Below are 22,893 nucleotides of genomic sequence, written 5' to 3' on the forward strand. Positions count from 1 at the left end.
TTCCCAAGCGCTTAGTCCAGTGCTCTGCACACAAGAAGCGCTCAATAAATACGATTGAATGAATAAATGAATGAATAAATAGGAGAAGGAGGATGGAAGAAAGAGACTGTGAGCCCATTGTTGGGGAGGGACCGTCTCTACGTGTTGCCGATGTGTACTTCCCAAGCGCTTAGTCCATTCATTCATTCATTCAATCGTATTGATTGATCGCTTCCTGTGTGCAGAGCACTGTGCTAAGCGCTTGGGAAGTAGAAGGTGGGCCAGCGCTCTGCACACAGGAAGCGCTCAATCAATACGATTGAATGAATGAACGATTGAATGAATGGGAGGAGGAGGAGGAGGAGGAGGAGGTGGAAACGCGTTCCCACCGGTTTGGGCGAGTCAATCAATCAGTCAATCAATCAATCGTATTTATTGAGCGCTTACTATGTGCAGAGCACTGTACCAAGCGCTTGGGAAGTACAAATTGGCAACATATAGAGACAGTCCCTACCCAACAGTGGGCTCACAGTCTGAAAGGGGGAGACAGAGAACAAAACCAAACATACTAACAAAATAAAATAAATAGGGTAGATATGTACAAGTAAAATGAATAAATAAATAGAGTAATAAATATGTACAAATATATATACATATATACAGGTGCTGTGGGGAAGGGAAGGAGGTAAGATGGGGGGGATGGAGAGGGAGAGGAGGGGGAGAGGAAGGAAGGGGCTCAGGCTGGGCCTCAGTCGCGCACGCGCGCCCGGGATTGCCTGCCTCTTTCTGTGACTTGTGTGTGCGTGTGTGTGCATGTGTGTCTGTGTGTGTGTGCGTGGTGGGAGAGCGAGCTAGAGAGAGGGGAGAAGAGACAGCGAAAGGGAAGGCAAGCGGGTGTGAGTGCATGGGATTGTGCCGGATGGAATGAGCCCTGGGACCACAGCAGCACCGTTGACAACTGCATTCGACCATTCCCCCCCACCCCCTTTTTTTTTCTCCCCCCACTTCTGGAGACGGGACAACGATCAGACCAGCAGCAGTCAACGGCCAGAGCTACCCCAAGGTTTCTTCCGCCTCCACTTTGACGTTTTTAGGGGCTTGGTGCTACATCGCTCCCAATATGCAGAGGATCTAATTTGCTGACGCGAGACGAGCAGAGAAAAGGGAGAAGGAAGAGGGATATTTTGCGGATGCTCTACTTTTCCTGGAAATGCAAAAGATTATGCAGATTTCTGTCTTCCTTTTTCCTGTTTTTTGGGGACTGATTTTTGGAGTTTCTTCTAACAGCATACAGATAGGTAGGTAAACATGGGGATTTATACGGTATTCTTAATCGGGTTCAATTTACTGACGATAGTGTAAAATTGAGCGGTGAATTCGTTTCGTGTAGCCTCATATAGCTTTTCCTACATTCTAGGTATTAAATATCCAGAGTTTGCATTTCCCCCCTAGATTATATCATGGAGAAAACCCTAGGCATTTGACACAATGGGGATTTATACGGTATTCTTAATTGGGTTCAATTTACTGACTATAGTGTAAAATTAAGCGGTGAATTCGTTTCATGTAGCCTCATATAGCTTTTCCTACATTCTAGGTATTAAATATCCAGAGTTTGCATTTCCCCCTAGATTATATCATGGAGAAAACCCTAGGCATTTGACACAATAGAGATCTCTCTCTCTCTCTCTTTCTCTTTGCCCCTGGAAATTTACCGTTAATTCAGTCTGCACTACCATTTTCTGTTTATTCGGGAGCTCTTGGGGGTTTGGATGGGAACGTTGTTGCTTAAGAAGAGGCAAAGGGAGCCAAGATCTCCAGCTAGCTCCTTGCCTCTCGGGCCCTGGCAGATCGTGTGACCCTTTTTCTTCATTTCGAAGCCCCAAACCCCACTGTCACCGACTCATCGTGCATTTATTCCGCCTCTTAGCGCGAACCGTTGATCTCCCTCCTCTCCCCCCACCCCGGTCTCCCCCTTCCCTCCCCACCTACTGACATGTTCTCCTGTTTGATGTGCTTATTCTTTGCAGGGGGTTTGTTTCCAAGGGGTGCCGATCAGGAATACAGTGCATTTCGGGTAGGGATGGTTCAGTTTTCCACTTCGGAGTTCAGGCTGACGCCCCACATCGACAATCTGGAGGTAGCCAACAGCTTCGCCGTCACCAATGCTTGTGAGTAATGAATATTCATGTCGTTCAAATGAAGAGGAAGAGAGGGAGAGAGGTGGGAGTGATGACTGGGGATGGGGGAGATGGCGTGAATCTCTGGGACCCTCACGGCGACGGGCGGGGGCGTGGGGAGGAGGCGGTCAAAGGCCGGGCCAGTCGCTCCATCCATCCCGGGGACGATGCCATGGAGACCGGCCGTTTGGCCCCGTTGCCATGGAGACCGGCCGTTTGGCCCCGTTGCCATGGAGACCCGCTGGACCGGTCCAGCCATCGGCCGCTCTCCACGCCGCTCGTCCGGCTTCGCATCCTTCTGCCTTGTGTTCTCGCCCGGCCGGGAGCGCCCAAATGCAAAGAAACCCGAGAGCAAGGGAATCCGGCTGAGTTAAAGCGGCTGAAACGCCGACCATCAGCCATTTTCCCTTTGCAATTCTCCATATTAGACTTCTCCTTCTTCCCCAATAAACCCAGAGTCGCTGGGGAGCCGCCTCTTGGCTCCCAATGTACAAGCAGAACTGCCAAACTACCCGGTGGATAACGAGAGAGAAAAAGATAGCGAATCTCAGAGAGAGAGAATCTCAGAGAGAATCTGAGACAAAAAGAGACAAAGAATCTCAGAGAGAGATAACCTCAGAGAGAGAGAGAGGGAGAGAGAGAATATCTCCCTTGGCAAAAACCCAGCACCTTTGCTGGCTCCCTGAGCGTGCCCCGTTATTCTACTCCCCTTCCATTGTGTCATCATTTCCTGACCGTTTGGGATTTTTCTCCCGGCCGCGATCCTCGCCGTCATTATTCGGGGTCTGACATTTCGTTAGGTTTCACCGAGGACCCAGGGACCTAGCGGAAAATTACCAGTGCCACATCAGACAGACCCGAAAAGAGGCCCCTCGTTTCGCAGACACCTTTGCGAGGAAACCGATTGAAATCTTCCTCACCTGCGTTTAGCCTTGATCTGGTGATCAATAATTTAAGGTCGTTTGAACAGACTTGGGCGTCATCGTCTCATTTGGAAATCGTCAGCAGGGGAGAATGAAACCTTGAGCTTTTATGGAAAATAACGGGCACCTGTGCAGCTGCAGCCGACACAGAATTCCCTTCGATATTAGTAGGTGAAGAAAATAAAAGAGATCGAGGAAGGTGGTACTTTTTGCATCGTGAGAGAGGGAGAGATTGTCTCCAAACTTTAGGCCGTAAGGGACAGGGCTGTCAACACTCAGGGAAACTAGAAAACTCGGGCATCATTGTCAGGGCAATTTTCAACTGCGGTTTCATATGCTCAACCGACAAGGGCCTGTTTCAAAGTACCATTATATCTTGGTGGCAAGCTTCAGTTAGCCTGCGGTAGCATTGTCTCTCCGCAGAAAAATACAAAAGAAATCTGCCAGGCTGCCCAGAAAACGACTTGGAAAATGGATGAGGAAGACCTAGATTTCATTAGTAATAAATATTTTCAAAGAGTTGTCCACTGTCATCACGGGTGAAATTGGGTGAAGGGAATTCGAGTAGAGCCGATAAACATTTTGAATGTATTAACTGTTTCAAATATGGAAACCTAGGAAAACCCAGTTTCTAAATAAGGTTGGGGTCAAAGATTAAACACGGGGTTTACCATTTTGGTTCAGAGCATTTTGGCTAATCCTCAATCCCGAGACTTGATGTCCATCTAGGTACAAAGGCGAGAGATAGTCATTCCGTGGCATGCTCTTGGATCACAGATACCAATTACTCTGCCAGATTAGTCCATTCTGAATTTAGATGGTGCGTGACCCTGCTCTCATTTATTTTCAAGAAGTAACTCTGAAAGGGAAATTGTGCGTATTTTATCTCTTCATTTGTGGGAAAACAATGGTGAAGCCCTTAATCAATGTCAGTCTCACAGGTTAAAGGTGACTACCGAAGGATTGAAAAAGTTTATGCACGTGTCATACATTTGGGTGAAATTACTGCTTGTTCTAAAGTGACAAAGACATTTAGTTCGATGAATCCACCAAAGGGAGAAACAGGGGAATGTAGTGAGTTTAATCTAAGCCTGGGTTCTATTCCTGCCACTGCCACTGATTCTTTATGTGAACTGGAGCATTTACGGGGTCTAGTATATGTAAGTGCCCTCTTCTGTACAATGGGGAGGGTGATAATATTGTCAAGAAGAGCAAATTTAAATAAGGCTTGGAAAACCTTTTGAGTTATTTGAAAGAGAGGAGCTACAGAAGACTGGGAAATTGCTTTAATGCATTAGTGTTAGTAGCAGGTAAAGTGTAACCAGAAATTATTGAAATGGAACTAAGAATATTTTTATTCTTTTGATATTGCCCAAATTTATTCAAGAAGCATTCCCAGTTACTGTTGTATCTGTCTTTCTGAGTTTGTCTACTCTGGGTTCCTGAGTTTTTGCCCCTGAAGCAGTGTGGAACTACCACAGCCAGCATGATGGATTCTCATCTTCCTCTAGGAAATTTAAGAATTTATCAGTTCGCCTGACATGCAGAAAATATATCAATCAAATATTCATCTGCTATACCCCCTAACCTTTTTTTTCAGATAAATTCTTCAGGATTAAGTTCACACACCATTAAGGAATGGAGACCTTACACTATATTTTCAATGAACAAAGATAATTTTCATGGCATTGCTAATTTGACACTATGATGGAAAACAGGGATTTTCTCATTCAGGCGGTAATGACTGACATAAAGATTTTACGAGAGCAAAAGAGCGGATTAGGGCCATAAAATTTCAACTAAGATATTATTCAGAGTTTTGGATAAAACAAGGACACTTGCAGCATTCACATCATGTTATTTCATCCTGCCTGTGTCATTTAATGGGACAGGCTTTTCCTTGGTTTCTTTCCACCTATACCCTACAAAAAATCAGGCAATTATATTGTTTTCTCCCAACGGGACATGGGCTGATGATTCCTTTCTTATTCTTTAGATTGTATGACTATTAAATACCAAATGTAGGCAGTCCACTGCATGAAAACAGACATTTTCTGATTGACTTGCCAATTGAGTCCATAAATGTCTCAGCAGAATTTGGAGTAACTGAACAATTCTCTTATGACATTCATTTTTCAATACCTCTTTTAGTCTTTGAAATATTTGTTCTACCTTGTTTTTGTTTGGTCGTTATCAGTTGGCATCCGGAATTTGCCATTTTCTAGCAGTCTCCGAGGAATGAAATATTAGTGATATGAACATATTTTGGGATAGGATTTTTCTGAGCCCTATCTTACAATATCATTCCACTGCACCCTCTACATAATAAAGACAATTACAAAAAAAAAAAAGAAACAAAATGTGTAGAAAAAATAAATGAAAATATTATCTTCACGTAATTGAACTGACTGCTACCATTATTAAAACTATTTTGCATATTAAAAAGAGAAGGTTCTAAAGGAGAAACAGAAATTTAAAAATATGATTTTAAAAACTTAAGATTACATCAATAGCAGAAAGAACAAATATCGGCAAGGACTCGTACCTGGAAGATAACTGCTTCAATCCAAAGTAAGGTATCAGTACTTAAGATCCTTCTCGAGTTCTTCTTTCAATAAAATAAACTGTTAAATAAAGACGACGTAGTTTTGCCTAAAATATATACAATCAAATTGCAATGCTTTTGAGTGGAAAATTGCATCTTTTGAAACAATTGCAATGAACGATTTGACCAAGAAAACCCAATTTCTCAACTCTAATTTCTTTACCAAACCGCCAGGTGGAGATGTTGTAGAAAAAGAAAAAAAAAATACCTTTATTGTTGTCCTTCAAAGACCTGTTTCTCACCTGCACACAGTGGATACCGTGAAGAATGTGGCCAATTACTGCTGTTGGTGTTTTTTGGATATCAATTGAACGAACCATAAGATTTATCTACTCGATGTTTGTATTTATAAAATAAATGTCAACAAGCACCAAGGACTAGAGAATAGAGCATGGGCTTGGGAATCAGAAGAACCTGGGTTTCAATTCCGGCTCTGCCCCTTGTCTGCTGTGTGACCTTGGGCAAGTCACTTAACTTCTCTGTGCCTCAGTTTTCTCTTCTGTAAAATGGGGATTAATAATAATAATAATAATAATAATGGCATTTATTAAGCGCTTACTATGTGCCAAGCACTGTTCTAAGCACTGGGGCGGTTACAAGGCGATCAGGTTGTCCCAAGGGAGGCTCACAGTCTTAATCCCCATTTTACAGGTGAGATAACTGAGGCCCAGAGAAGTTAAGTGACTTGCCCAAAGTCACATGAACTCCACGTGGGACAGGGACTGTACCCAACCCGAGGATCTTGTATCTACCCCAGCACTTAATAGAGAGTCCGGGCACATATCAGTGCTTAATATATACCATAAAAACAATCCACCTTAGACTTTCTGGTGTCTGAAGAGCTCTGAAATTTCTAATTTCTTTTCAAAATTAGGATAATGGCATATAAAACACAAATAAGAACAGGTGGGTAATTGACTTTCTGGAATTGGCCTTGACCTGATGGGGTGAGTCCTCCATTCTCTATCTTGTCCAGCAAGTGGAGGTGTTGAAAAAACAGTATCTCACATTTAAGAAAACTGCCTTTTTACGGGGTGACACGAGAGAAGGGGAATACAGAATATCTACCTAGGTGCAAAGAATAGGAAAACAAGCTAGCAGCAGGGTTGAATTATCATTTTAAATTTTTAGACTGTGAGCCCACTGTTGGGTAGGGACTGTCTCTATATGTTGCCAACTTGTACTTCCCAAGCGCTTAGTACAGTGCTCTGCACACAGTAAGCACTCAATAAATATGATTGATTTTAAATCGTAAGAATTTTCTTACAATGGAAGCCAAATTAAAAAAAAAAAGAAAGAATAGCCTATAACTCTAGAAAGCAATGGGTTGGAGCCCTTTGTCTTGCAGGAATGTTAACTCGAGATAAATGCATTGAGCGATTGTAGCAAATACTGCAGCACTGAGCTGCAGCTGGACTTAAAATAATTAAAATTCCAGGCATCCCTTACCATCAGAAAATATCATGAATTTGGTTTGCTCGGCTTAATGGAGATAAACACAACTGTGGTGTTAATGACTCTTCAATCCTCAGATGGTATCAGCTTTTTTATGAATACTTTTTTTCTTAAGCTGTAAAGAGAAAGTAGACGTTCAAAGAGACCATCCTACAGGGTACTATAAAAGCTCAATAACAGTGAGAAAACATTCATATTGTTCGCTGAGCACAGAGGTAATATATGCTAGGTCTTGGAAGTTTAATCTTGCTGGCTCAGGATGGGGACAGCATGTCCATTTTAAATCACCTTACAGCTCTGCAGGGATCAGTGCACCATGACATTATGACCAGAGGATGCTGATTCTTGCTTAAGCCTTAGATCCTCTAGTATCTCCCACCAGTAGTATTCAAATGACACCTAAAGCCCTGCAAATTAAAGGAAAGAAAAAAAAATAATATTCACTTTTCATAGGTCCCAGTATGTGGTGCTAAAGGCAAGCCTTCATAAAGGAAATTCTGTTTAAAAGCACCCATTAAGGAAAATAGTTTAAAAATGAGTATGGGAAACAAATGCTGTTAGGGGAGAAAAACAAAGCCACCACAACAAAATGCCCACCTGGAGAGCCATTAGTCTGTCTATGTAAAATTAAATTGGAATAAAAAATATTGCTACATCCTAGTCACACTTTAGTTGACTTCAAACAGTGAGACTTTGTGGAATTGGTACCAAATGTTTCCTCAGAGTCCTGTTGTAGTGGGTGAAAAAAGTCTTGGATGCTTTTAAGGTGCCTCTTTCATCTTTGCTATATAATTTCCTAAAATAGCAAACCCTAGTCATTCATTTGAACATTCCCAAATAGCATCCTGCTTGCCAAAGTTGGAACGCTTTTCAGAATGTTATTGAAAGAAAAAAGATGGCTTCGTGGACTAATATAATCTTGCTCCCATTTAGTATATTTTTCTAAAGGTTTCTGAAGCATGCTGCAAAGGCCAATAACTTAAAATCACAATTTGTAGAGCATTACTTCAATAATGCATTTTGATACCACACTATATCTCTTTTTATTCAGTTGATTATAGAAATGTTATACTTTCCTGAAGTGTAAACTGAAAGCCAGCTTTGTCATTTGAGGATAAGGGTGATTGCTCTCCATACTTAGATTGTGAAAGCTGTTTGGGACAGGGGTTGGGTCTGATGTGATTATTTTCTTGTTTCTGCCCCAGAGTTTAGCAGCATACTTGGACTACAGTTAGCGCCCAATAAGTACCCATTATGATTCTGTGTTAATTCATTTTTTTTTCTTTTTAAATATCTCTTGTTCTTAAAATAAAAGTTTTTTTAGCACAACTATGCTGTATTCTTTGATGATAAATAGAATCAAAGTAACAACTCAGCATTTTAAAGATGGCAAGACAGGCCTCTAGCATGTCCGAAAAATCCCATAACTCACAAAATATGATCACTTTAATTAGTAGAAAATGAGATAGGCTACAGGAAACTAGGTGAGAAAATTTGTAATTATTGGTTGCCTGAAATGTGACTTTGCTTAACAAATCTGTGATTTTACTCTGAAAAAAGTCATAAATAAGACTACTTATATGATGAAATCTTTAGGATAGATGAGGGATACATTAAATTAAGAAATATTATTTCTGAAAGGGAGAAGAATAAGTTTAATATGAAATTATGTCCAAAAGGTATGTATATAATCAAATCAATTTCCATCCTTTTAAATGTAATTTGTGAAGGTTCAGTTCCCCAGTAAAGATCTTTTATTGACTTGTCCCCAATTATTGGACACCTTGTCAATGGGGAACAACATTCACACACCTACCCCAGAATCTTGAAGCATTCCCTCCTACTTAACCAGAAATTAAGTTGGGGGAATTTTATAGAACTTCAGCTAATATTTAAATTAAAAAAATCATAATGACCAAATGATTGAAAGTGACCAGAATTATTGCCCTGTAGGATGATAAAAACACCTTGACAAAATGAAATGTCTAGGGCCTACTCACTGAAAGGATTGTTCAGATATTGACATAAAAATCAGTTATTCACCCATTCTGGTGCAAATGGAGGCATTGTTGCCTAATGAAGAGCGCAAAAGACCAGGGTTTGACTCTCAAATTCTCCACTGGTGTGCTGTGTTACCATGGGCAAATCACTTAACCTCTCCGTGCTTCACCTTCCTCATTTGTAAAATGTGTATTAAACACCTACTCTCCCTACTTCTTAGATTGGAAACCTCATGTGGGATGGGGACTAGACCCAATCTAATTATTTCTTATCTAACCCAGCACTTAGAATAGTTCATTCATTCATTCAATCGTATTTATTGAGCGCTTACTGTGTACAGAGCTCTGTACTAAGCGCTTGGGAAGTGCAAGTTGGCAACATACAGAGACAGTCCCTACCCAACAACAGGCTCACAGTCTAGAAGGGGGAGACAGACAACAAAACAAAACATGTGGATGGGTGTCAAGTCATCAGAATAAGTAGAAATAAAGCTAGGTGTGCATCATTAACAAAATAAATAGAATAGTAATGGGGAATGGGAAATAGGAATGGGGTCAGAGGTATGGGTGGAAGGGGTAGATTTTTGAGAGGAGGTGAGAGGTCTCTTGAGATACTGTTAGGAGATTCAAAGAAAGGGCTGCAGAGGAGCAGGGTCAATTTTAGGATTTCAATTTTATCAATACAGTACTTGGTCAGGTCATTAGAGGCACGAGATGGGTGGCGGTTTTGAGGAGCAGATGGCATGGTAATGGGGATAGGAGTTCTAAAGATGGGGAAATAATGATGTCCGGTGGAAGAGAGGGCAGAATTAAGGAATTAGAGAAGCAGCATAGCTCAGTGGAAAAAACACGGGCTTTGGAGTCAGAGGTCAAGGGTTCAAATCCCGGCTCTGCCAACTGTCAGCTCTGTGACTTTGGGCGAGTCACTCCACTTCTCTGGGCCTCAGTTACCTCAAATAGTGCCTTGCATATAGTAAATTCTGAATAAATACTATCATTATTAGTGGTTTATGTTTTCCCGGTACATATACTAACTCTGATCCCTAAAATGTGGCAAATAGCGGGTGGTAATGAGCTTGCCAAAATAGGCCTTCCATATATTTCTTTCCAGAATTGTATTTTAGGATGAAGAGAGTAATTCTGATCTACTTTGAAGGTGCTGTTTAGTTTTTTTAAGCCAGCATAGTCAAGCAGATCAGCTTTATGTTTCGATTCTGTGTTTCATATTCGTGAAAAATGTTCAAGTTTAAAACTGATAGTCAAAAGCATTTCAAAAGCGTGTCGGCGGGCCTTGAGGCTAATTGTCTGGGTTGCAGTTTTTTACTTTCATTCATTCAATCGTATTTGTTGAGCGCTTACTGTGTGCAGAGCACTGTACTAAACGCTTGGGAAGTACAATTTGGTAACATATAGAGACAGTCCCTACCCAACAATGGGCTCACAGTCTATAATTTACATTTACAGATTTACGTTTATGTAATGTAATTCACATTTACAGCTCACATTTACAGATTCAATGAATGATAAAGAAAAGCTATACTTTGGGCCAGGAACTCATTAATGCTAGTGGTGGGAACATAAGCACCCATGTGTAACAGGTTGTTAATCACTCTTTATGACTGATTCCAGGGCTCCAGTGAGTTCCTATGGTCTATCATCATGGTGACTTTGCTAACTAAGGATTAAAGTCATTTAGAGCTATGATGGTCAATTGGATCAATAATATGCATTTAAAAATGTCTCCAAGCACATGCTAACAAGAAAAGCAATGAGGATTTTTTTGGAACTGCTAAAGTTATTGGTTCATGTCCTGTCTTCTAAGTACCCACTAGGTATTTATTAAAGAACATGTCCTTATGATGTTACATGTACTGCTTAGACTACATACAAGCATCATATGTACAATATGATAGTTATGTTCCTGCAAACCTCTGTACAATCCAAAATTCGTGTCGGTAGTTATTTCAGAGTGAAATAAGGAGTTAAGAGAAAGATTGAAAAGAGTCAAAAGAATATACAGTTTCTATTGTATCTGTGAAATTCCAGAAAGTTTCAAAAGTGAACATTCATAATTTTCAACAATTTTCACTTCCTTCAAAATGGAGGAAAGCCTGAAATAATACTAACTGAAAGAACAATTTATCCTTACTATTTTGCTCAAAAAGGGCCTCTTTGTACCATTCAAATGGACCTCAAAACATTTCTGTTTGGAAACATGTGCCTTTGAATGAAACTTTAAACTAGGGAGGGTTTATAGTTAAGCAAACAGGCAGTTCCCAAATGTGTACTCATTTCCTTAGTTTTCAGTTCTGCATTCAACAGAAGACAGATAACTGCTTATTTGCTATCTTGTTAGCCATAATAATAATAAGAATCGCTTTATTATTATTACTGTATTTGTTAAATACTTTCAACATGCCAAGTACTGTGCTGATTGCTGGGGTACCTACAAGATAATATCAGCCTCAGACCCTGTTCCACATGAGGTTCACGGTCTAAGTGGGAGGGAGATCAGGTATTCAATACCCATTTTACAGATCAGTAAACTGAAGCAGAAAGACATGAAGTAACTTTCCCAGGGTCACACAGGAGGCAAGTGATGAGGCCAGGATAATAATAATTGCTAATTGGTAAATGCTTACTGTGTACCAACTACTGTACTGAACAGTGGGGTAGATTAACAATAATCAAGTTGAACACAGTCCCAGTCCCATATGGGGCTCATAGTCCAAGGGATGAAAACTCAGGTTTCCTGACTCCTAGTCATATGTACTTTTCACATGCTGCTTTTCCAATGTTGCCTTCGTTTTTATTGATGCTTACTCTGTACTAAACGCTGGGAGAGTGAGTTGAGTTAGTAGACATGATCCCTGCCCTCAAGGACCTTACAATCTAGTGGGGCAGACAGACCCTAAAATAAATTACAGGTAGAGAGAAACGAAAGAGGTGTAAGATATATGTGTGTGTATGTATGTATATGCATATATATATATATATATATAAATGCTACCAATAGGGTGGGTGGAAAAGATGGGGGAGCAGGACTTTAACATCATGGATTGTTAAACTCTTAATATTTAATTGACCACCCATCGAACATATGGACCTAAAGTAGCTAACCTGAGTAGTAGCGATTCCCCAGGACTCTAATTTAGCAGGTGGTTGTCCTAGAGGGTGTTATCAAGGTTTGTTTTCTACCTATTAGAGGCTGTGTTTCTGCTTTACATGCTTTTCTTCCCCAACTTAGTTTGTGAATTCCTTATGGGATTGATCTACATGTAGTAAAATCTATAGGCAGAACTTTATGGAAAAAGTTATGGAAAGTCACTGTTTAGAAAACCTTACTGGCAACTTTCAAAGAAAGAGGAAGTGGAAAGAATTGGCAGGAAAAGTAGACAAGGAAAAGGAGGCATGAATATTGGTGCTGAGGCAAGAAAATGTTAATACCACACTAGAGTAATCAAAGACACATTTGAAATTCATATTAAAGCTCTATTGCTGCGAAGTCAAATATGGTTTATTTTTCTAACTCAATTTCAACATTTAAACAATTGGACTCAGTGCTGACCTTAGGGCTGAGTGAAGTCATTGACTGTCCAGAGTAATGTGGTAATCAGAGACTATCTGTCAGCATCCTGAAAACAATCTGAACTCTGAGTTGGAGTCTGAGGGAGTGTTTCTGGAGACTACTAATTCTTCCTCTGTTCTTGCTCTCCTGACTGTTGATTCTTATGCTTGGTTGGCAGGGAGAATAATAATAATAATAATAATAATAATAATAATAATAATAATAATAATAATAATAATAATAATGGCATTTGTTAAGCGCTTACTATGTGCAGAGCACTGTTCTAAGAGAAGGAGGAGAAGCAAATCAAAAGTTATTGCTACCTAGCCAATGTTGATTAAACTTTGTGTCGTTTTCAGTCTGATGCTGTTTGGTCTTCTCTTCCCTTCATCTTCTTGGTAGGTTTCTTCAACTCTGAAGATGGAGGAACAGAAGCCACCAAAGTTTTCCATCAGGAATCTTAAGTCCGTAATTAGGGAAAGAATCGATTTAAACATTTGATCACTGTAGTCCAGACTTCCACTAATAGTAAAGTGCTTTAAAAATTGGATTTCAGTCCAATTGCCCAAGAGAAAAATGAGACTCAAATTCTTTGGGACTTGGCAGTTTTATGCTCTACTTAGACTTTTTTCCATTATTTTCATTGCTGATAAACTGAGGTGATAACAGAATGGGTTAGCTCCATGACATAAGGAAGAACGTTGAAAGAGTAACTATGAGATTGAGCATTCCCCAAGAGAAATTGCAACACCAGAGTGTAATTCTCTGGCGATTCTAGACAGATTGATATAGATAATATGCGCCTTATAAGCTGAAAGAATGTGAAGCACAAAATTTTAAATGTGTGATATCCGATATTAAAGAAGTGTGTTCTTTAAAAAAAAGGACAAGATTTTATAGTGCACTCAGAAATATTGTTTAATTCTAAGGAATAATTTACTGCATTTGCCCTGAAAACACTGATTTGTCTAATTTTATTCACCATTTCTGACCACTTGTATGGTTTAATCTCCACTATAACTTTCTAAAATTTTAAAGTATTTTAGTTTCCTGAGAACCTCTGTCATATTTGGTGGTTTAAAAGAAGAATTCTTGGTGGCAGAACTGGGGCATAAATCTCTTGAAATGTAAGGTATGATTGGGATAAGTGAATAAGAATCCTTCAGGATACAGGCCTGAGCTTGAACAACGATTTGAAAGGAAGGAGAAATGTTTCTCTGAGGAAAATTCACCAACGTGAATTCAAGTGGACATTTTTGCTATAATTGTATCATATTAACATATTGCCATGCTGCAAACAAATCTTCCCAAAATGAATAGTATGCCAAGGAATGTCACTCTCAAAAAATGGATATACTTACATAACAAAAGAGCAGAAGTGCCACAGACCCTTTAGGGAAACTGTGGCTGTGCTTGTGTGTTTCTACACTATCACAACTACTTCCAGTCAGTAAATTAAGGTGGCATTAGCTACTTTAGGGTCTGCATTAGATATTTCATGCTGCTAGCTTTAATCCATGTCTACGAAATAGAAGTTGACCCTTTTGCAGAAAAAAAAGTGACTTGCCTCTTTCAGAGTGCTTTTCTACTCCGCATTAAATTTGGTTCTTTTTCAGCATAAGACACTATATGTCTACCATGTGAACACAGTTCTGCCCATGAGGACACTACTCTGAATCTGGTATAAAATTCCCCTTTTTTCTGACTTGTTGGGAATTTTTTTTTTCTGAGCAGGGTAAAGTTGGTTAATTTTTGCATTGGCAAAGCAGCTAGAAGTGTCAAGCTCCATTATGTTTTACTATTTATAGTCTGAGAGGGTTCACCTTCTTAAAGATTGATTTCTAGTGGCATGTGTAAAGAAGAAACACTTTTATGCATAATCAATCAATTCATCAATGGCATTTACTGAGCTCTTACTGTGTGTACTGTACTAAGTGCTTGGAGTCCAATAATCCCTATCCCCAGTCCTCTAGCCTGTAAGGTAATTAAGGGCAGGTACTGTATCTACCAGCTCTGTTATATTGTACTCTCTCAAGAGCTTAGTACAGTGCTCTGCACAATTAATATTTATTTATTGAATGATTAAAAAGCTTGATCCCTGCCAACAAGGAGCCTACAGTCCAGAAGGGAAGAAGTAAAAATCAAACAGAAGACTATCACTAATAATAATTTCCTAGGCTGTTCTATTAGAAACTAGGTATTTTACCTACTGGGCTATAATGGTCAGTTTATATGTAATAAATAATAATTAAGTATTTCTACACATCATGGGTATTTCATGACATGTGGAAATAAAGAGCCAAAGTCATCCAATGCCTAACATCTCAAAAGCAGTTTCCCAAAGCAATATCACTTTTTTTAGAAATACCTAGCAGGCGGATTTTCCTTTGGTTTGAAGACAGGGAGATTCTATCCTTTAATAGGTAACTGAGAGACTGTGAGGCCCATGAGGAACAGGGGCTTTGTCTGACCTGATTATATTTTATTTATAGTAATTGACAAAATAAATGCTTAATAAATTCCACAATTATTATTAAGGTAGCGACACTTCTCACTTTGATCCCTCACGTACACATGATGTCTATTGATAGTTAATCATTTATTCATTCACTCATTCATTCATTCAATCGTATTTATTGAGCACTTACTGTGTACAGAGCACTGTACTAAGCGCCTGGGAAGTACAAGTTGGCAACATATAGAGACGGTCCCTACCCAACAGTGGACTCACAGTCTAGAAGGGGGAGACAGACAACAAAACAAAACATATTAACAAGATAAAATAAATACAATAATAAATATGTACAAGTAAAATAAATAGAGTAATAAATCTGTACAAACATATATACAGGTGCTGTGGGGAGGGGAAGGAGGTAGGGTGGGAGGGATGGGGAGGAGGAGAGGAAAAAGGGGGCTCAGTCTGGGAAGGCCTCCTGGAGGAGGTGAGCTCTCAGTAGGGCTTTGAAGGGAGGAAGAGAGCTAGCTTGGTGGATGTGCGGAGGGAGGGCATTCCAGGCCAGGGGGAGGATGTGGGACGGGGGTTGACGGTGGGACAGGGGAGAACGAGGCACGGTGAGGAGATTAGCGGCAGAGGAGCAGAGGGTGCAGGCTGGGCTGGAGAAGGAAAGAAGGGAGGTGAGATAGGAGGGGGTGAGGTGATGGAGAGTCTTGAAGCCGAGAGTGAGGAGTTTTTGCCTGATGTGTAGGTTGATTGGTAGCCACTGGAGATTTCTGAGGAGGGGAGTAACATGCCCAGAGCATTTCTGCACAAAGATGATCTGGGCAGCTGTGTGAAGTATAGATTGAAGTGGCGAGAAACAGGAGGATGGGTGATCAGAGAGGAAGCTGATGCAGTCATCCAGTCGGGATAGGATGAGAGATTGAACCAGCAGGGTAGAGGTTTGGATGGAGAGGAAATGGTGGATCTTGGTGATGTTGTGGAGGTGAGACCGGCAGGTTTTGGTGACGGATTGGATGTGAGGGGTGAACGAGAGAGCGGAGTTGAGGATGACACCAAGATTGCGGGCTTGTGAGACGGGAAGGATGGTAGTGCCGTCAACAGTGATGGGAAAGTCAGGGAGAGGGCAAGGTTTGGGAGGGAAGATAAGGAGTTCAGTCTTGGACATATTGAGTTTTAGGTGGCGGGCAGACAATGGCGGGCAGACATCCAGATGGAGATGTCTTGAAGGCAGTAAATAATCATAAAATAAGACTATATAATCAGCCACCCTCCAGGAAATAAATATGAAATGGAACAATTAGACTCAAGCTATTAAATTTCAACTTTATATTCAGAGAGTGGAGAGGCTAGTGGGTGGAGCTGATGTTTTGTTTTGTTGTCTATCTCCCCCTTGTAGACTGTGAGGTCGTTGTTGTGTAGGGACCGTTTCTATCTGTTACCGACTTGTACTTCCCAAGCACTTAGTACAGTGCTCTGCACACAGTAAGCACTCAATAAATACGATTTAATGAATGAATGAATGAATGAATGAATGTAGATTAATTTACCATGGACTATCTAACACCACACTTAGTACTGTGCGCTTAACAAAGACCATTAAAAAAAAATCTCTGACTGACAGGCCAGTGGTCTTTTCAGTACGTCACACTGTATCATCATAAGTGATTGTTGAAAAATGGGTCTGGATACAGCCTATTGATAACTGAATTAAAATACAGATTTCAACCCTGATTCACCAGAATACCAATCTGAAAAGGTCAATTCTTGGTTGGGAAAGCAATCCGGTTCGTGCCTGATACTTTGCCAACAGCTCAGCACTTGAGAACCTAATTCCAAAGCATCTTAGAAGTGCTGCTGAGAAACTAGGGGACTGGTCCCCAGACTAAGCCCCCTTTTCCTCAGCTCCCCCTCCCTCTGATCACCAAGACTCATTTCCTTTGCTCTTTCCCTCCTTCCCCCACCCCATAGCACTTATGTATATATGTATAGATCTAAATTCCATTTATTTATATTGATGCCTGTTTACTTGTTTTGATGTGTATATATCTATAATTCTATTCATTTATATTGATGCCTGTTTACTTGTTTTGATGTCTGTCCTCTAGGCTGTAAGCCGGGAATGTGCAGGGATTGCCTCTCTTAATTGCTGAATTGTACTTTACAAGTGGTTAGTACAGTGCTCTGCACACAGTAAGCATTCAAAAAAGGAATTGAATGAATGAATGACTGAATGGTGCAGTGAATGAGGATGAATGTCCCCATGCTCTGGGTGATCTGTAGTGGACCAAGACGGATCCTGAATCCAGGATCCACTTGAGAATGAGATAGGGCTGGGCCTGACTTCCACCAGTTTACACAGAAGATGAATAGAGCCCATGGGCTCTGGCTCAGTCTGGATCCCTAATGACCTTCCCCAAATCCATCTGACTCTAGGGAAGCCTTTCCTTGGAAACTTGAAAGAGGATTCTGGTCTTCCTGGCCTGGTATTTCCTGAAGGTATGAATGACTCACTGACCGACTGTCTAAAGGGACTAGAGGCCTCCATCAGAGCTCCCAGTGGCAGGCTGACTCCCAAAGTCTTTGGCTCCCAAAAGTTGTCTGAGGGTTTGGGGGCCCCAGTGGGATTTTCCAGTAGATAGCAGTTCTGCCTTATGGGAACCTGCATCACTAGAGAAGATCGTGATCTCTGCATCGTGAGAAGCAGCGTGGCTCAGTGGAAAGAGCACAAGCTTGGGAGCCAGAGGTCATGGGTTCTAATCCCAGCTCCCCCATATGTCTTCTATGTGACTTTGGGCAAGTCACTTAATTTCTCTGGGCCTCAGTTACCTCATCTGTAAAATGGGGATTAAAACTGTGAGCCCCACATGGGACAGCCTGATCACCTTGTATCACCCCCAGTGCTTAGACAGTGCTTTGCACATAGTAAACGCTTAACAAATGCCATAATTATTATTATTATAGAATGGTATGGCAAAAGGGAAGTCTTTGAATTTTGACATATGCCAATTGAGATAGATGTTTATTGGAAGAGTGACTTGCTAAGAAGCCCCTCCATTGAAAGGCCCCAGAAATGTGGTTCAATAAGCATCTATTTGAAAATATATTGAAGTTTCCAGTGGCCTAAGAATTAACCAGACTTCCATCTTTCTTTTTTGAGTTGGATTCCTCTATAGCAGGACAATCTCCCAAGATTTCTTTAGTCTAGGTTCAGAGCCTGGCTGATTTCTGTGAGTTTTTCAGTGAGTTTTCCACATTTAGAATGATGTTTGACTCATAATAAGCACTTAGCCAGTGCCATTATTATTTTTTTCCTTCTTTTTCAATTCATTTTTCTTATTTATGTCCTTTTATGCTGAAAACCCAGCACTAACACTATCACAATGGTTGGCTTGTAAATCTCATAAAGATGTATATCTTTAAGGACAGAAGGGAAAGCAACAAGGCAGGCTACTATGATGAAGTGAGGACATTTCAGATTATTTACTGCTTGTAGATCAGCATGCTTGCTTTCAGGGTGAAATCTAAAGGGATTCTGTCAATGATGCCATTTCAAAATTTGCTAAATTAGTATCCTTAGGTGATAGGATGCTCTGGTTGTGACCTTTTTTGATTTGCTAATTTTAAGTGGAAACAAGTTTGCTCTTAATTAGATCTGCAGTTGAGTATGATATCTTCCACCTTGGGGGTAACCGTATCCTGCCTGAGGTAACCAACTATTGCTGTAAGTCAGAGCATACTGGACCACTAACATTATTGGTCTTTTGAATATCTGCAACCTCGGTGCTCATAAACTCACTGTATTTCAGGGCCTCATTGATGGTGCTTCTGTCTTTTATTTGATTGATTTGATTGTATGGTCCCACTGGTGATGTTGATGACTCTGTTTAAAAGGCTAAATCCCTAGCCATACAATAATGTGATATTTGGTATTTAAGTGCTTAGTTTAGTGCTTTTCACACGGTAAGTGCTCAATAAATATGATTGAATGAAAACATTTGCTTCTTTTATGCCAAGGACTGTGCTAAGTGCTGAGGTAGATACAATATAATCATAGCCAGCCCTGCCCCCATGGGACTGTCAGCCTAATAGGAGGACAGAAAAGGTATTGGAGCCTCACTTTTCATAAAAGGAAACTGAGGAATAGAAAAGTTAAATGAGTTGCCTCAGGTCCCATAGGAGGCAAGTGCCAGTGCTGGGATTAGAACCCAGGTCTTTTGACTCCCGGGCCTGTTTTCATTCTACTTGGTTTCTGCTAGTCATATAGAAGAGTGCTAGTACAGTTTAAGGGACCATCAATTTCCTGAGAAACCTGATGCTCTGTTTCCTGCAAAATGTTTGTCAGTTTCCCACCAGACATGAGGGCTTAATTCTTTTTTGTACTGAAGCAGAATTTGAGACAGCGTTAGACTCCGGGCTCCTGCTTTGGTTTGAGTGTGGGTTTCCCTGGTTATTTTCAGGCCTGGTGCTGTAGTGACTCCGGGATGTATTTCAAAATCACCTGCAGGTCTTTTGTTCATGAGCTGCAAGGGCAGCATTGAAAGTAAGCTAAGATTGATTGGAACTCAACACTAGTATAAGACACATCCCTGTCATGGGGGTTTTGGGACAGTGGGAGTAGGGGGACTAGGGTGGGGGCAATGGTGGGAAGGCTGAGGAAGAATGGATTCCCTTCTCATTTAGCGTATGGTCAGCTCTCCTAGGTTGCCTCCTCTCCCATTTCACTCTACTGAGGCTCTTGGCTGTATGCTTAGTGTTTTCTTCATTGGATAGTTGCAACCCCACCAATCATCATGGCTTTCTCCGCCACCCTCCTTAACCCTCTTTAGGCCAGCATTACTGTTAGAAATTTTGCTTTCAATTTCTGCACCGCTCAAGAATGTTCAGCATACAAGTCTGACTGTAAGCTCATTGTGGGCAGAGAACACATCTACCAACTCTGCTATGTTTTATCTCCCAAGTGCTTTGTACAGTGCTTGGCACATAGTAAGCGCTCAATAACTATGATTGAAACAGTTCAATAAATACAGCTGAAGTCAATTTATCTGTGCATCAGATTGATCATCTGTAAAATGAGGATACAATACCGTTCTCCCTTCCTCTTAGACTATGAGATCAATGTGGAACAGGAACAATGCCCAATCTACTTATATCGTATCACTCCCAGAGCTTAGTACAGTACTTGGCACAAGTAAATAAATAACAAATATAATAATACAATTACAATATAATATTATTATTGTGGTATTTGTTATGCAATTATTATAATTATATGCTTTTATTAAGGCTTTTGGTAATGCTCAAATATTATTGAATAAGCAGAGTTTCTAGGATATTGGCAGCTTATTCTGAAAACAAGAACCTTGTCACACTTTCAAATGTGGCAGCATAGATAGGTTAAACAGATGGGACGGGACCTCTTATATGTCAATAGGAATGGGAGAAAGATAAGTCAATACACCTATGCCCAGACTAGACCAGCCAGACAAAACTGTAAGATTCATTCATTCATTCATTCATTCAATCATATATATTGAGCGCTTACTGTGTGCAGAGCACTGTACTAAGCACTTGGGAAGTACAAGTTGGCAACATATAGAGACGGTCCCTACCCAACAGCGGGCTCACAACTATGGTAGTTTTGTAGTAGTTGTCAATGCACTGATGGCATCTAACTGTTTAGTAAGGTTCATGAAAATAGTCTACTTGTCTCAGCATGCCCCCTGCACTTTCCCTGCGTTTGTTTTGTCACAAAGGTTGTGCAGTATTTTCACACGAAACAACACTGCAGTTCTGTTAGCAGAGGTGAATGATATTTTTCAGTATCTTGTTCAAAGAAACCTCCGTTAGAATCTTGTCAGAAGTAAAGAACTGTAAAATTCCCCCAGTGATCTATCAATTTCGTTCTTGAAGGTGATAACTGTAGTGGCATCTTTATAGTATTGTATCATTTCCTCAGTGTTCCAGATGTTGAAGAAAAGCCCTTAAAAATGATAAAGCTTTATGTCCCCTCCTTACTTAGAGAATGCTGCAGTGGTGTCAGAGCTAGGGGCTTTTCCTTGTTTTTCACTGATCATGTCCAGTGGTGAAGTTGTGGCCAATGCACATTTGGTACAGAATGGATGACGGATGTTCGGAACTTTGTACGTCACGAGGACACAGTGAGGTACTGAAGCCAATAAACCCTCACTGACTCCATGAAGGAACTTCTCAAGTCCCAGCATTTCTGGGAACTCCAGGCAGTTCCTCTGGTCCACTGGTGTTGGTTGGGCAGGCTGAAGGATTTCAGAGGTTGTTTTCTTGCCACTTCTCTGCTCTAATAGGTTCCAAGCCAAGGAGCCATCTGGAGCAGGCAGATCAATCAATCGATCAATAAATTGATTAAAGAATGACCTACTGGCTTGGAATCAACAAAGACATCAAGATGAAAGTGAAAGAACGACTGTTCCTCCACCCTTGACCGAGTCAGCTCTGAGATGCTTTGCTACTTTCCAGTTCTGAGGGGCTCCAATGTAGTCCTTCTCTGATTAGGTGAATATCAGCTGTGGCTGATGGAATGATTGAGTATTTGGCACCTCTGGAAGGGCAAACCTGGAGATCTGAGGGCCTTCATCCTCTCCTATGGGGATAGTGCAAGTCCTCTTCCCACAATTTGCAGGAGAGGGGGCGGAGCCTTGTCTAGGTCATTTCTGAAAGGGCAGGGCAATGCTGACCTCATCCTCCCAATGCTGGGCTCATGTTCTGCTCAACACTGGGACCAAACCATCTTCTCTACCCTCTACAGGAACTCAGGGTAAGAGATACTGCTGTTGATTTTGGCAATCTGGGATTTCTATTGCTGGGAAAGGCTGTGGACCTCTGTACCAGAACCTCCCTTCTCTTGCTCCTCACTCTCCCCTTAAATCTACCTATTATTCTTGTAGGAGAGCTAACGGCTCATAAAGCTTGGCCCAGGGAATCCAGGTTGGGGTGAGGGTCGTGGGAGCTGCCTCCCTACCCCTTCACACCTGGGCTAGAAAAAGAGCTGGCTGCTACCAGTTTATGGGCGAGTTCTGCGACTCCCCCACTCTGAAGTAGCCTGAATGGTTACCAGGCACATCTCTCTCAGGGCTTTGCTGCTGGGAACAAAGTTTCAAGTTTTATGCCCAGCAAATTTCACTTAGGTCCTCTCACAGTAAGGCATCAGAAAATTCCTCCTTCCCCTAGGACGTTGTCAAGAATGTGACCCTGAGCCATGAAATTATTGCTTAATTGTATGGTCCTGGGAGTCAGAAGGACCTGGGTTTTAATTCCAGCTCTGCCACGTATCTGTTGTGTGACCTTGAGCAAGTCACTTAACTTCTCTGTGCCTCAGTTACCTCATCTGTAAAATGGGGATTAAGAGTGTGAACAATGTGTGGGACAGGGACTGTGTCTAGCCTGATAACCTTTTCTCTATCCTAGTGCTGAGTAGAGTGCCTGGTACATAGTAAACATGTCACAAATCCTTTACAACATCAGCAACATAGATTCCACCAGTTTTTGATCCTTAAACATAATGAGGGGAAGGAAGATCATGAGTAACCTAGAAACTGCTTTTTGGCCAATTATTTTAAACTTTTCTTTTACTAAGCCTTCTTCCAGTGTGCCTAACCAACAACACATTTAACTGATTTGAATATCATCTCTCAATCAATCAATCAATCAATCGTATTTATTGAGCACTTACTGTGTGCAGAGCACTGT

At 41.0% G+C, this 22,893-nt stretch overlaps 1 protein-coding gene across 5 annotated transcripts in view; it reads left to right on the top strand.

Annotated features, from left to right (window-relative positions):
* Positions 1–828: 828 nt before the first annotated feature.
* GRIA2 (glutamate ionotropic receptor AMPA type subunit 2) overlaps positions 829–22,893 on the top strand; it is a 109,602-nt gene continuing 87,537 nt past the window's right edge. For 3 of the 5 annotated variants that reach the window (XM_038754913.1, XM_038754912.1, XM_038754916.1), the window contains exons 1-2: positions 829–1,277; positions 2,010–2,150. In XM_038754913.1, the coding sequence (XP_038610841.1) occupies positions 1,190–1,277; positions 2,010–2,150 (229 nt within the window). In that variant the 5' untranslated portion in view covers positions 829–1,189. The remainder of the gene's footprint in view (positions 1,278–2,009; positions 2,151–22,893) is intronic. The other 2 variants (XM_038754915.1, XM_038754914.1) reach the window with 1 other exon arrangement.

The sequence above is a fragment of the Tachyglossus aculeatus genome, chromosome 12 (assembly GCF_015852505.1).
Source record: "Tachyglossus aculeatus isolate mTacAcu1 chromosome 12, mTacAcu1.pri, whole genome shotgun sequence".
In the NCBI taxonomy this organism is placed as follows: Eukaryota; Metazoa; Chordata; class Mammalia; order Monotremata; family Tachyglossidae; genus Tachyglossus; species Tachyglossus aculeatus.